Source organism: Anas acuta, chromosome 13 (genome assembly GCF_963932015.1).
Source record: "Anas acuta chromosome 13, bAnaAcu1.1, whole genome shotgun sequence".
In the NCBI taxonomy this organism is placed as follows: Eukaryota; Metazoa; Chordata; class Aves; order Anseriformes; family Anatidae; genus Anas; species Anas acuta.
The window spans coordinates 7849571-7864473 of NC_088991.1; the positions used below are offsets into that span (position 1 = coordinate 7849571).

The 14903-nt window shown below is 49.3% G+C and overlaps 1 protein-coding gene across 4 annotated transcripts in view; it reads left to right on the forward strand.

Annotated features, from left to right (window-relative positions):
* Window positions 1–14903, forward strand: part of NRK (Nik related kinase) — a 98404-nt gene that overhangs the window by 4953 nt on the left and 78548 nt on the right. For 2 of the 4 annotated variants that reach the window (XM_068697277.1, XM_068697279.1), the window contains exon 2: window positions 6997–7062. Coding sequence is in view for 2 of the 4 variants with exons in the window: in XM_068697280.1 (XP_068553381.1) it covers window positions 3057–3113; window positions 6997–7062 (123 nt within the window). In the remaining 2 variants the exon portion in view is untranslated. Of the gene's footprint in view, window positions 1–2794; window positions 3114–6996; window positions 7063–14903 lie in introns of those variants that run through there. The other 2 variants (XM_068697280.1, XM_068697276.1) reach the window with 2 other exon arrangements.

Below are 14903 nucleotides of genomic sequence, written 5' to 3' on the forward strand. Positions count from 1 at the left end.
GGGTTTCTGGTATGCCCAGTTCGCTAAAGGTAGCAATCCTGTCCCTCGATCCTAATGCAGGAACCTCTGCAAAGCACAACTCTGAAGACAGATTCAGGTTTAGACTCTGCTTCCTGGCCCCCTCTTAGTGTGTTTGGAATGAAGTGGAATTTTCTTTAGTTCAAATAGGAGAAGGCATGAGAAATATTCAGAGCCTGATCCAAAAACCCATTGAAAACAAAGACATCGTACTGTGATTTCAAAGCACGGCAGGGATGGGTCATAGAAATACTGAAATTAAAAAGCAGACTGGGTTGAGGGGGGAGCCTTGGTTCGTTAGTTTTTACATCTTTTAACTAAAGTGGAATGTAAGTAAGTGGGTGTCCTGGCCTGAAGCTCAGAACTTCCCCCTGCGATCCAAAGAGTTCTTGCTGCAGCAAAGATAAGTTGTGCTTCTGTTTTCCAAGGTGTGACCTGACGGAGCTGCTCTCTGCTTCTCTGTGTTCATCCGACAGCACTTGTGACACAGTGTGGGTGGCAGCGCTGACTGCACCAAGCCACGCAGAGGCAGACCCAGGCCCTGTAAGGTCCCGTGCAGGTTTTTAATGTGTAATCTTCCTGACAGCCTACCAAAGCCTCCCATAGCAAGGAACCATGCTACAATGCTACAACTGGGAACAGGAGCGATTAACTTTTGAAGTTAGCAGCTGGCCTACAAAATGAAGATTTCTAGCAGCAGATATTTTGTACTCCAGGACTTCACAAAAACCATTAATAACAGTAAATCGCTCCAAGGATGGGGCTGTAAATGGTACTGGATCCAAGCAGCAGCCAGGGGCCCCTGCTGATGGATGAATGCTGGGCTAATACAGTGCTGCCTGCTGCCACCCATTGACTCTCCTGTAATCAGCATTTAACAGCTGCTCATCTTTTGGTTCTGGTGCAACTAAGTGAGGAGAAAATGGTTTCTGAAAGCATGAGACAGGCAAAAAGATTGCCCTTCCTCTCTGAGTAAGCCTGAGAGCTTCTGGGAAAGAGGGAAGGTGAGGTCTGTAAGGAGGTATTGTGGGGTTTTGTGTCACTTTGCTGCCTTTTGGCTAAGGGTTGTGCTCTAAGGAAACACCAAAGCAATGTCTGAAATCTCTGGGTCATACCAAAAAAAAAAAAAAAAGTCACATGAAGGATCGATTGTTGCTCTGGAAGAAGGGTGCTGGTGCCTCAGCCTCAGAGCCTGCAGCAAGCCGAACAAGCACCTCTGGTGTGGGCAGAATGCAATTTCCTGATAGAAGGCCAGAAACCTTCCTGCAAATTAAAGTTCTGGGAGCAAGTTTTGGTGCCAGGGTTTACAGGGATCCTGTTTTATTTGGGATCTGAGGAGGGCAGGCATGCTAGGGCCGGACTCTGGCACTCTGCCATGAAGCTGGGAGCAAAGAAACCAAGAAGCTGGATGCAGGATTTGCCTCCCAACTCCCCAGCAGGGAGCCAAACTCAAGCTTTGGGGTTTGTGAGCACCCTGATGTAGAGCTGGGATCTGGATGCTGGAAGGTCTGGGCAGTGCTTGCTGGGGGTGGCTCCAGCACCGGCAGCCGTGTTGGTGACAGGGACATCTGCTCCTGAGCAGCGTTGGGTGCTGCTTCAAGAAGATTCAGAAGGCTGGCTTTCTGAACAACAGTTTTTCTGAAATTACAGTTCAGAGAATTGAGAAATGCTGAAAAGAGTCCGTTTGTCCAACTCAGGCTGAAACCGAGAAGCTGTTTATCTCCTGCAGACCGGAAATCCCGCTCTGTTACAGGTTATCTTTTTTTTTTTTTTTCTCCTGCCAACTTCACACCTGTAGCTGAGACCCCAGCGTAAACAAAGCCAAAGGAAACAACCAGCATGCCATTTCGAGCCTCAGCTTTAAACACTCTCTTCCTTTACCGAGCCTCGCATCTGGCAGGGGCGGTCACCGCTCGCACCGCTGCCCTGGGCCCAGCGCCCCGCTCGCAGGGGGGCTGCAGAGCTCGGGGTCGGCCCCGTACTTCTGGGGTACAATGGCATTTCCTTTGGTGAAACAAAGGAAGTTCTTCCCCCTTTGCGCTTGCACTTCCCTTTTAATACAAAACATCCTCTGCATGCACACAGGCGCCCGAAAGGTTTTTACGTTCAGGTCTGTGGTTGCAGGCTTTGGCTGCAGGGCTTCGCCGCGGCTCCTCCCTGCGTGTGCAGGAGCAGCGCTGCGCGAGTCCATCGTGGTGACGTGTAGCTGGGGTTTTGCCTTGCAACCGCTGTTTTTTACCCTCTCGTACCCTGATGTTACTCTGATTTCTGTATTATTTTGTATTTGGGTTGTTACCCTTGTATAAAGTGCCTCCCTGTCAGAGTGCCCTCATGTGGGGCTGTGCAATGGGGGTCTGAGGGGTGCTGTCAGCGGGGGCCTCGCACGGATCCCGTCCTAGCTGAGGGTTTGAGCAGGGTGGTCCTGAGCCGTGGGGCTGTGGAGCAAACAAGCCAGCAGTGGGCTTGCCCCAAAGGGCTGCGATACAAGAACACACGCTCCTGGCTGAGATTCTTGATTTTTAATGAAAAAAGGGTCGGTTGCAGGGCCGGGCTTCAGCAGCAGGAAAGCTGGTGCCAGTGCAGCTTTTAGTTTAACTGTGAGCAGGATGAGCTGGGAGGCAGGAGGATAACTTATCCCTCTCACAAACCAGCACCTCGTAGGGCAGCAGCGCCGAGCCCCCTCACACACAGCCCGCGGGTGGGCTTCGCCTGGGCGCCATCACCGCGCCGTGCCCGTGGGGTGCCCACGCGTGGCGGGGCCCCTCAGCCGCCCTGCTGGCCCCGTCCCGTCCCCGTCCCGTCCCGTCAGGGCGCGTCACTTCCTCGCCCGGCTCTCCTGAGGCGATGTCTCCGCTCAAGTTGCCCGCGGCCGCCCGGCCCGGGGGCTCCCTCCTCCGCCGCCGCCGCTGACTGGGGAGGGCTTTCCGGCGCGGCCGCCATGCCCGCCTCCCCGCCTCGCCGGGGCACGGCCGGGCCGCCGCGGGGCTCGGGGCTGAGGAGCACCGTTAGTTAGCTCGGTGCGAGCCTCGGGGACGGCCATGGCCCGGGACTGCGCCGCCCGCAGCCTGGACGGCACCGACCTGGCGGCGCTGAGGGTAAGGGGGCGGCCCCGGGGGCAGCGGGGCGGCGGGGAAGGGGCGGCCGGCAGCGGGCGCCCCCCGTGCCTCAGAGGGGGCTCGGGGCAGGGGGAGCAAAAAACTGAGGGGGGGTCGGGGGAAAAAACGCGTGCACGGGGGCTGTTGGGCGTTGGGTGCGGGAGAGCTGAGGCAGCAGTCGCCCCCTTGGCGTTTTTATCGCTGTCCTGTGGTGTTTTCCCGTTCTTTTTAACGCTGTCCAAGTTAAAGCCGCCCCGCTGGAGTGTCACGGCGCGGGTGGCGCGGGACGCCCCTCAGCGCCGCTCCCTCGCTCAGCAGCCCTGTCCCACCGACGCTGTTTGGTTTATTTTTATTTATTTATATTTTTTTTCTGGGGCACTCTCCGCAGAAGAAGAGGGAAGAGTTGAGCTGTGGTAAAATGCACTCAGACCCAGACGGAGAAACCAAAGCAAGTTCCTTGCTAAAAATATCAGAAGAGGGCTGGGAAGAGCCTTTGCAGAAAATCGTGTGGTGAGGAGGGTGTTCCTGACCAGGCAGGGTCAGTAAAGTTGGTGAGGATGGCACCAGGCTCCTGGCCGGGCAGACAGGCATTTAACCTGGCTCTGGTCAGAGGAGCAAGACAAAATAATGGGAGTTTTCGCTTTGGGCTTAGCAGATAAACCTTCTCGCTTCAAATACATGGAGAGAAACTGGCATAAGCTTGGAAAAGAGCAGTGGTTCAAGCCAGTGGGCAGGCTCCGTGGCAAAAGCAGCATGCAAAAAAAAAAAAAAAAAGGCAAAAAAGCACTGGGAGTGCTGGCCTTAGCAGCAGGAAGGATGGAGGCGTCCCTTTGGGGTGTCCCTTTATGGTGTCCCTTTGGGTGCTCCCTTCAGGATTTGTGCTTAGCGGTGAGGGGACTTGGGCAAGGCTGGGCCCTGCAGGAGCTGAGCAAAGACAGCCTCTTGCCCCTGACCTCGTCTCTGGGGTTCCTGGGGCCAGTGGGAGCCACCAGGAGGTGTGGTGGGAGGGTTGCAGTGGCTGTGGTGGGTCACTCTCCAGCTGTGCCCACTGCCCTTGGCACTCCCGATGTGTGCTCAGCGTGTGCTCACCTTCCCGTTTTCCTGGAGAGAGCTGCTTTGGGCCACAGTTTGCAGGTTTTGCTGCAGCGTCCCCTCACAGCCCTCCTTCCCTGGGCTGCCTGGGTGCTCAGGTGGCAGAAGCAAGGGCAATCATGGGCTTTCTGAGCACAGGTTCATCCATGTTATGTCCCAAGGTGTCTGGTAGAAGAACCTGGGCTTCAGGCACCTGCCTGTTGTTCAGCTGCAGAGGTTGTGAGCAGTGTTTCAGTCAGGCTCTGGCTGCACACGTGGCTCTGCGTTGTGCGTGGAGGTGGACGTGGCCTGGGTGCCTCAGGGCCAGCAGCCTGGCTGTGCTCTGCCCGTGGCTTGCAGGAGAAAGCAGGTAGCCCACCATATGGCGCAGTGCCTTACAGTAATTAACCTTACAGTGATGGATGTTCGGGCCAGCGTTTTGGCATCTGTCAAAGTGAACCCAGCACTTTGGCAGGGGCCGGCTGGTGAAGGGTTGGACGGACGGCGGGGCTAAAATGCTAGCTGGGCGGAAGCGTTACATCAACAGCGATGCCCAACTCCCAGATAATTAAGAAGTTGGCCGGTTGGGAAGACTTTGCCAGCGGAAGATGCAGTGCTGATAGCCAGGCAAACAAGGGCAGTCCAAGGACCAAAGTCAGAGCCCAGATTAATATCCTTTATGACTCTCAACAAGGCTCACTTCTCTGCTGCGTCCTGATTAAAAGAGAGATGGCCAAGTGTTTTGGCTGCACTCGGAGCTGTGGAGACTTGTGAGGTCAGTGCTCAATTGGTTAGCAAGGAAAGGGGGGAGGATTTTAGCTATATTGAAGTTAAAGCTAACATTTATTTAGATAATTGTTTGGGTTTTGCTTTTTTCCCCCCCCTTGGAGCATCTGAGACCTTAGATAGAGCTATTAAGATGCTGAATCAGAAAGAAATTGATTGGAAGGAGAGAGAGAAACTGATTTTGAGGCACATGAAATGATTATATTTGCATAATAAGTAAGAGTAGAGGAAAAGCGGGAGGACAGAGTAGTCGCTTAAGTGAGAGGGACAGGACGGTGGCATGCTCGGAGCTGAAAAATGCAGTGTAGCTTCCTCTGGGCTTCGTGCCCTGTGCGTGGCTGTTAGCTCAGCAGCGCTGCTTTCTGCAGGCAAGGTGTGGGAGCAGCACAACGCCCATGCCTCCCGAGGAAGCAGCGTGGTGGTGTGCCCTGGGGAATTGCCCGTGTCCGGGAGATGTCCCGGGAGCCGCTGTGTGTTTGGCTGCACTGCCCCATGTACAGCGCAGCGGGCAGGTCAAAAGTGGTTTGGTCTCATTTATGCATTGCTAATTACGTTTAAAAAGTAAAGAATACATTTTTTGAGGTTGACAGTCCAGGAAGCGTAAGATTAAAACTCATTTAGCTTAAAGACCAAACCAGATGAACTCAGCAATTCCTTCAGTTGTGAGAGCTGTGGAAGGCTCTGTTGTGTTGCTCTGACAGCGAAAGCTATTGCCATTTATCATGACAGTCGTGCTAGCAAAGGCAGAATCCACTCAGAAAAGAGTCTGTGTATTTCCAATGGGACTTTGCCTAAGTAAAAACTTCCAGATGAGATACGAAGAAGGCAGTATTTGTGTTAAGAGAATAACGTATAAGTGGAGTGGAGATGTAGCTTGGTACCATAAAATAAATAAATAAATAAATAAAGATAGTTCCCATCCAGGGTCATAGAAATTGGAGTTCTGAGATAAAAGCTGTTTTTCTGTATCGCATCCACCAGCAGTACCAACAGGCATCAACTGACATGACAGATTGCTGAAACAGATGTGGTAAAACTGACACATGGAACTAATAATATTTCATATAAATCTCTCGATGATATCATCCCAAGAAATGAGCAGGACTGATAAATGGCTCAGCCAGAAACCAGGAAACTGGTCTCCTGAGTTCTTAATGTTTTTATATAAATCTCTCAAGTGAGTTTTAACCAGAGCTACAGATTTCTTAATGCGCTCACTCACTCACGCAGGAGCGAACATTCCCTTGCCCGTGCCTTGCGACAGGATGTTCTCCTGAAACCTGAAGGGCTTCAAGATCTCATTGCTGGAGAAGGACACATGCTGCGGTGGCTGGTTTTAGGGTAACTGATGCTAACCCAGCAGGATGTACATTGGCTCACCTGGTACACTGATCACCGGACACGTGAATCTTTCATGTAAATTAACAGCAATCTGGCTTGGGTTCAAAGCCAACCCTTGAGGACATCGGTCAGTCTCACCGGGTTGTGTTTGCAGAACAGGCCGGTTGGCCATTCTCAGCCTGTGTTTGGTGTTAAGGTCATTTGGGATGAGAGGCTTCCATTTGCGAGGCAGCCAGGCACAGATGCTTTGTAGAGCATCTTCCAGTTCTGTTGTTGAGGTTCTCTCCCTTGTTACACTGTTAACACCAAGTGTTTCATGGCAGAGGATGGCAGCTGAGCCTGCAGGCTAGCTTGGCGCTCTAAAGCGTAGCAAATGTGGGGTTTATGCCTTATTCTACTGCTAAACTGAAGCAATTAATTTACCTTATTCTTCATACATCTCCACGTATTTGTTCTACCTGCCATATTGTCGTGCTACAAATCTTCTCTGAGTTATTTTGAGCAACTTGACAGGGAACTTTAATATAAATTTATTTCTTATACCGTTCTTTGGTTATTTCCCCTTTAGTGTGTAACAGAGGCCATTAGGAGACGTGGCACAGACTTCTTGATTGTGAACATTTACGCTCCATTATGAAGTGTTTGCTCTGCTGCAAATGATGTTATTTTTTTCTGCTTTTTGCAGGATCCTGCGGGAATATTTGAACTGGTGCAGGTTGTTGGAAATGGGACATATGGACAAGTCTACAAGGTTTGGACACCTCTTCATTTTACGATGCCGTTGTTGATAAAGCTGTTTTTTCCTAAAGCCAAAATGAGCACCCATCAGAAAATGGACAGTTTTGTGCCAGTAATAGCCTGCTTTGTCTTGCTGTCTCTTCTGCATGGTGCAAAATGGTGTCAGCTTTGAAACTGTGCCCCTTCCTCCTGACCCATTTTCATGTCTCTGCCACAGGGCAGATAACTGCCTTGGCTCTTGTACTGACTTCCCTCTGTCCTGCTTTTTCTGTCCTGTGCTTATTTTTCTCTTCTTCAAAATTATTTAATAGACGGCTGGCACAAATTAACATCAGTCATGGCTAAATTTGGCTTGGATTGTGTGGTGAGCCCAGCACAGGCTAAAAAAAAACACCAGAATTCTTCAAGACATGCCTGAATTAACCCTGCTCTGTAAGCAGGCTACCAGGATTTTGGTTTCCATTATTACCTTTGTCACTGTGATACCAAAGCAGGCCTACCAGCAAATTCCAGCAATTAAACCTTGTCTGCTGTAATATGCTATGTGTGTTTTGACTGAGGTATAGGAATAAGGCTAGAAAATTTTTCTTTGATTGTGAAGCCTTTCCTAAGAGTGATTTAAGAGGGGATAAAATAGGGAAATGAGCCTGCTTTGCTCCAATTTGGAGAAATAAGACAGAGGAAGGAAAAGGTCATGCTGCTGGACCGCTGGAGGTAGAAGGGAAGAGTGATGGCACTGGAGGAAGCTGTGTGGCATTGCTTCTCCCTCAAACCCCACTGCTGGCAAGCTCCTGCATCACGAGGCTTTGCCTTGATGCCAGCTCTTCCTGCACTGGTTCCCTAACGTGCAGAAATGCAGGAGGACTCTGTCTTTCTCTGACTGTAGTGCACTGAACACACCTTACACTTCAGAGTCCATCCTCTGGTGGCAGTTTTGCTGTGACTGCATTTTGAAACTGTAGGTGCTCTCTCAAAGATTCAGGAAAATCCTCTGCAGAAGCACTTTTGAGGAGTTTCTGCTTTCCCATATACATGTTTTTTTCATGTCAGAAGCAGAATCTTTCTCATATAACTTTTTGTCTGTTGCTGTGATTAAGCCTGCATTGTTTCTGACATTATCATTCACATACTGAGCATTATTAAATTGAAGATAGAGATTGAGGGGCTCATACAGGCAGCTCAGAAGCCAGGAAACATTTAGGGGTGCCGTAATTGGTGGAATCATAGATATTTATGCCCGTAAAAGATCCTAAAGTTCCCAAACAGCCTCTGTACAAGTTCCCTTTCTTTTCGTGCCTGGATTTATTTTATATTGGCAGTGAAAAAAATCAATCTAGTCATGTTTCAAAGGTGTTGAGAGGGAATCGGCTGCTTAATCATGGCAGCACCGGGAAGGAGCAGCAAAGCTTACTTCTCTACCGCAGAAGAAAATGCTCCAAGCAATCCCGTGGTTCACTTGAATGTCAGCTGCCAAAACACGTAAGAAATATTGACAAAGAAAATTAAAAACTATACCCAAAGGCTACTCCCCGCTGAGCACACGAGACCAGGGTCTGGCAGCTCTGGGCAAGGAGTGCTGTGGATCTCGGAGCTGCTGCAACACCACTGCTGGGCGCGGGGAGCCAGCCGCTGGTGGGGCTGAGGGCAAGCGAGGGCACCGCAGGGAAGCCCTGCTGCAGCAAAACAAGAACTTCTGAAGGGACCATAAAAAGTTAGGCACTGGTGTTTGCTTTGCTTTTTCACTGCTGTATAGTATGTCCTGTGATCTGTGCAATGGTAGGAGTGATGGAGTGTATTGGGAACACTGGAATCATTTTGTAGTTTGTCTAGGTCGAGTATAGGCTTGAGATTGTAAATATTGAAGTTACTCAGTATTCCCTGTTGTCCTCATATATAGTCAGGCCATTAGCACATGTTTTTATTCTTCAGAGGCATCAGAATCTTCCATACATTCAGAAATAGATCCACAGAGTAGTGCACATAATCAAAGTAAAGCTTATTTCAGGCTAAATAAACAGTGTTCAGAATTACTAAATTGCTCGGTTGGCTCCGGCGATGACTCATAAGGCTATGTGTTTTAATGTATGCAGCTCCATAAAAATGAAAATAAAACTTGGAGATTCATCATTAGATTTAGAAAACAATGTTTAACGGATTTATAGAAGGAGGATATTGTTCCTAGTGAATCATTCTAGACTGGTTCCAGGTCACGTCCTTTTAAATGACACGGAAGGGGTATAAATTGTACCCGTCATAGTGCTTGAGCTGTCTAGAAACATCATAAAGTTGGGATTTGCATATAATAAGTGCTTGAAGGCTAGCAGATTTTTTGACAATTTACAAAGTAGCAGGATGTAAACATGCCAGTAGTGGCAACTTCAGCCTTTTGAAAAGTATGAATTAGATATTAAAAAGGGGAAGGAGGAGTTTGGGAGCATCCCGTCCCTGCACCTCTTTTTGCTCAGGTCCCTCTGTCTGCCCCACGAGGCCTCACAGGGACTGTGCGGCGCAGGTGGTGGCTCTCTGAAGGGTGAAGGCCAGCATTTTTGGGGAGCTGCTGATCAGCGACAACCTTTGGCCGGGTCAGCGCCGATTTGCATCGCCCAGCTGCCGTGTCGTCTGGGAGGAAGTGGGATTGCTGGAGGTGTCACCCGCAAGCTCTTGGGTTTCGCTTCCCCGCTGAGCTGCAGGCCCCTTGCCTTGCGTCTCCTGCCACAGCAGCCTGGGGGAGCGCCGTCAGGTGTCCTCTGGGGGGGCAGTAAAATGGTAGAAGACCCCGTCGGTTTAGGAGCTGCCACCTCTTTGGTTTGCTGGTAGTCACCGTAGTATCGGTACGCCGTGGTGTGCTGCTAGAGGTTGTATTTTTACAAGCATCACGGAGTCAGTGGCTGCAGGATCGGTCTCAGGGAGCGTGAGGCTGCACCTTGCACAGAGACCTGACCGTGCTGTCATCTGAATCGTTCTTTGCCTTCTCCCATGACCTCTGGAAGTTTGATTATAGGGATGCTTCAGTGTCCTCCTTCCACGAGTGTACGCTATCGCTGTGAAGAGCTGCATAGCCATCGGGTGTCACCCCGATGGGGAGCAGCCTTGTTAATGTGCTTTCTGTCCTTTAATTTTCAGTGCTCAGCTTTAATTGCAGGTGACTAGGGAGAGAAGGGGCAACCTGATCTGGGTGCCACTGTTGAAGTGTCTGGGTCAGACCCCTGCTCTGGAGTGCATCGTCCTACTTTGGGAGAGACTTTAGGACTCTTAGTTTATCAATTCTTTGGTTTTTTAGTTAACAAGATGCAGAGAATTTGCTCCTCATCCTACAAGTTTAGCTGTGCTCTGACAGCCCTCAGCCTTCTAAGAACATTTTCACGGGCCAAATGAGGTCAGCAGCAGCCTCTGCACAGTGAGTTTGTGCTCTGATGTTCAGAGGCACCTGTTGAGGGCTTCTGACTTCCTCTGCCCTAACAGCGTGGATTATCCCTCTTGTGGGGCCAGCGTTTTTGGGTGGCCCAGCGAGTGAGAGGCCGGTGGCTTTGGCATGTTCCAGGAGATGACATTTTTTGGAGCATGATCTTGCAGGCTGACGATAAACCATGAAACATTTGCAGCTGTTTGGTGAGCGGAATGGTCATACCTCTAAAGAGTCTGAGGGCACAGAGCGCTTGGGAGGAGTGCTCTGTTTTGGGACTGTGGGGTTTGAAAGGGAAGGTGTGGACTCCCAGTAATGCAGCTGATGAAAACGAAGTGGTGCTGTTGCTGAGGCTCAGAGGAGAGTGGAAGCAATACAGCTCTCCGTAGTCGCTGCACAGCCAATATATTTATTTCTGTGTAGTCACCTAAGACCTCGGATACACAAAGGAAGCAGGTCTGAGCGAGGAGGTGCCTCTTCTGGTTTGTAATACAACTGCTCCTTGGCACTGAACCATGCTGCAGTTGTTGACATGAGTTATGAGTTACTCTGCTGTTGGTGTACAGTGGCAGGGGGGTAGTGAAGCACAAATGTGACTGTTCTGTTTATCTGAAACAATTTGGAAGTCCTCTGAGTCTCCTTCATAATTCGTTTCATTGAGTCGTTGGCTGAAGTAGTTGAGAGCAAGGGGAGGGGGAAAGCAATGCGGTGTTACCAAGGAAGGTTTGGTGCTCCGTGAAGAGAATCACCAGACCATGCTAAGTTACCAAGGTTGAAAGTCTGTGGACTTGAAACCTTAATCGATGGCAGTGCCTCAGGCATTTAATGAAAAGCTGAATTTAAGAAATGTCTCCATTATGTCCACTGTGATCCAGAAGGTCCTGAGTAAGCTGAAGACTTCAAAGTGTCTCTTCTGGGGGTGGTCAGAAGCGGCCACCTCCTGAGGAATGTTGCTCAGGGCTGAAACGCAATCTCAGAGTCTCCAGACTGCAGCAAACAGAGACATTAAAATGCCACATGGTCTTAGGGTGTTTTGTTACCGTTCGTGGTCAGTTATGGTTTTAAAGGCAATCATAGCCTTCAGGGCACTGAGGTTGTGGTAAATTGAGTGGGGAAACTACTTGTTCTTCACAGAAATGATAAATGCTGCTTTCTGTTCCACCAGCAGTTGGGACAAGTGCTTGGTTGTCTATTCATTTGCTTTGTTTGGTTTGTAATAGCGTAGCTGATTAGCTTGTCCCCCTGAAAAGCTAGTTAATTTTAGGTAGGAGTGTATAAAAAAAGTACTGCTGAGGCGTACTGGGGGGGTCATCAAATCATTGTATGCATCCTTGGTTCAGCAGCGCGAGCAACGAAGGGAGGTGAGCTGCTAATCCTGGCAACGGGGTTTCCTTCAGGAATAAGTCTGAGCTCGGTACGTGCTCGTGCTGTTGTCGTGAGATCTGAAATGCTGTCGTGCTTATGAATAGGTTGCCCTGAAAGCCTAATATCTAATGGTTGTAATATCATTAAATATGCTAGGGAGGCATGGTTGGGTGTTCTGATATTTAACTCGTGCCTCTGATCTGTGATAACACCTGTGAAATACCTACTGGATGTGTTTGTCCCTCCTCTCTCAGCTGCCTGCAGCTCCTGAGTACCTTCACGTAGCTGTCCACGTGCTTTATTCAGCCCTGGAATTTAAAACAGTGGATCATACATGTGAAATTAATTAGCGAGTCATAACGTCTTGGTTCTGGTTAGTGAATATTTTAGAGGAATTCAATTAAGATTCTTAAATGTAGGGCTAGTTTATCAAAAATAGAAGAGCAAGGATGTGAAAAACCCTCTCAGCTGTGAAGTGCTTCTAATACAATAAAGGCTCTTTGACTGAGCAGAGCAATGCACAATAATTAGATGTGCCATATCAGCCATTGGAGAATAGTAAAACCCTTGCAAATAATTTGTTGTCAGGCCTGCTCTCCCATCTCCTCCGTGTTTTTGACTTGAATGTCCGCCTGGGAGAGTGTAGTACATTTTTGTCATAATCTGCTGGCGTTCTGAGCTCAGATGCACTGGGGCATGGTATTTTGAAGGTAAGAGCACATGCTAAAATTGCACCGGTGACAACACAAGCACAGGAGGAAATGAAAAGCTTAGCCTCTTAATTTCCCCTCTTCAGCACATCGCTGGTGACTTTGGTTTCAATCTCTCCAGGAGCTCAGCAGCTCCTGGATTAATGCCCACGTGAAGATATGGATCAGAGGGACCAGCACGTTGTGTGCTTGAGTTTTACCATGCCTCGCCTACCCTGAAACGTTTATTGTCTGTGTTATCTCTTCCTTAGGAAGAATTAACGGAATTGAGGGAAAACTTAGGAGAAATGGTCTTTGTGCAGCCCAAAAAACCTCTCTGGGCATGTAACGAGCTACTGGGGTGAATGAACGAGACCATGTTCCTTGGTTTTATGAAGTAGAAAATCCAGTGTGTGGTTTCTAGATGTTTGAATGCTGTTTCAGGCTAGCTTTAGTAACTTTCCTTATTTCTGAATGAGTCGCAGACCTATGGAATTGATGTCAGTCTGAGCTGCAAAATGTGCATGGTTCGTTCTGCCACAGTGAAATGCTGAAATGCCGTCACAGCAAAGGTGAGCTCGCACTCACTCCCTCTGTGAGCCTCCGTCCTCATATAGAGCAGTCCTGAAATAACCTCGTAAGAAGCACTAGTGATGTCAGCTAGTACCTGTAGCTGTCAAGGTATAATTTTGCCCTTTGGCCACCCAGCAGCAATTAAAAGCACTTGGATGCCTGTGCCAGGAAGGTTTTATATGTGGTCAGTTCTTGCACTCGGTGACGCTCGAGCACGCTGCCACCGATCCCTGCAGCTTCTCTGCCTCGCTCCCCAAATGCAGGGACACTGCTGGGGGCGTTTTGGGGTGCCAAAGCTCTGGTGCCCTGCTGAACAGGGCACTGGGCACAGCCAGGGTCTTCCTGCAAGGCTCAGGGCCAAGCAGGGCAGTGTCTGGCCGCAGCACAGCTATTGAGGCTGCAGCTGCCCGGACGGATGGACAGACAGCAGCAAACCCTGGTCAGGCAGTTGGTAATCCTGCCCTTCCGAGGCATTTGTGAGAAAACGGAGCTGAAAAGCCGGCTTTCATTGCGAGCTCGGGTTGGACAGCTTGCCCGTCAGTAGGCACAGGCGCAGGTCGGCCCCTCGTCCTGTTGTGTTGTAGTTTCCAGTAAGTGGTTTTACATGGTCATGTCCCTAACCGTGGTCAAATCCTTCTCCTGTCTGGAGTTCAGCTGTTCTCAGGCTGCTGGCCAGTGCGAATTTTCCTGGCCTGTGCAGGGCTGTGAATACGGGTCTTGAGAATAAAGTTGAAGAAGAAACTACTTCTCAGCTGTTTGTAGGATGCTTTTTTATTTTTTAAAGCCTCCATGTGCTTTTATGATTTGTTTTAGAAGCACCTTTTCAAAGGCCTGTCTCATCCCCTTCTTTTTCCCCTACAAAGCGTGAAGCCTTAGAAACTTCTGAGTGTTTAAGGGAAAAACAAGCCCGAAGACATCCTCTGTAGCAAACTTTGTGGCCTTCTCAGCCCCTACACAAGCGATCATATGAGCCAAGATGTAAGGCCAGCACGTGATCTGTGCCTGTGCTGTTAGGTGCTCCTGTTATATAAGAAGAAGAATTTCTCATAAAGCCAAGAGAGGGGTTGACATGGGCAGCTGCAGTTCAGATCTAGCTTTTCTTCTTGCTCCAGCCTCTTGTTTTCTGCTACTTTGTCTGTATGGGCGGTATCTTTTGAGGAGCTCTGCTGCTTTCTACCCCTGTGGAAGAGCCAGGCTTTGGAGGCAAAGAGTGCACAGAGCAATTCCTGCTGTGCTGTTTGTTATCCAGGCTTTAATAGAGTCAGCCGAGGCCCTCAGCTGCCTCAAAACTCTGCTTTCTCAAAAACATATGAATTCATAGAGTCATTAAGGTAGAAAGAGCCCTCCAAGACCATCTGGTCCAACCATCCCCCTACCACCAACGTCACCACTAAACCATGTCCCAAAGCACCACGTCCAGCCTCTCCATGAACGCCCCCAGATGGTGGCAGTCCTTATTTTTGTGCGGTGTTTGCGGTCCTCTTTGAAAGGAATTAGTGTGCTTCTCCAGCTGACCGGGGAGAAGTGGCATCGTGCTGCTCAGAAACGGTTCCATCTGAACCAAAACCTGTTCAGTTCAACAGAAACGGTGGCAAAATGTTAAGAAATGGGTTGGCTTTCATTTGGAAACCTTGCTTCAGCAACATCAAAACATGGCATTTAGTTTGCTTCGTTCGTCTGAGCACACACTTTAGTTTAGCTGGATATTTAATATTTCATGCATTGTCTGTATTGCTGCACGTCCTAAAGGAAGGCGCCGTCATACTGAAGTAATTTGGCATCGCCGGAATAAATATGTAAATATTAATGAACTCTTAGAGTTCC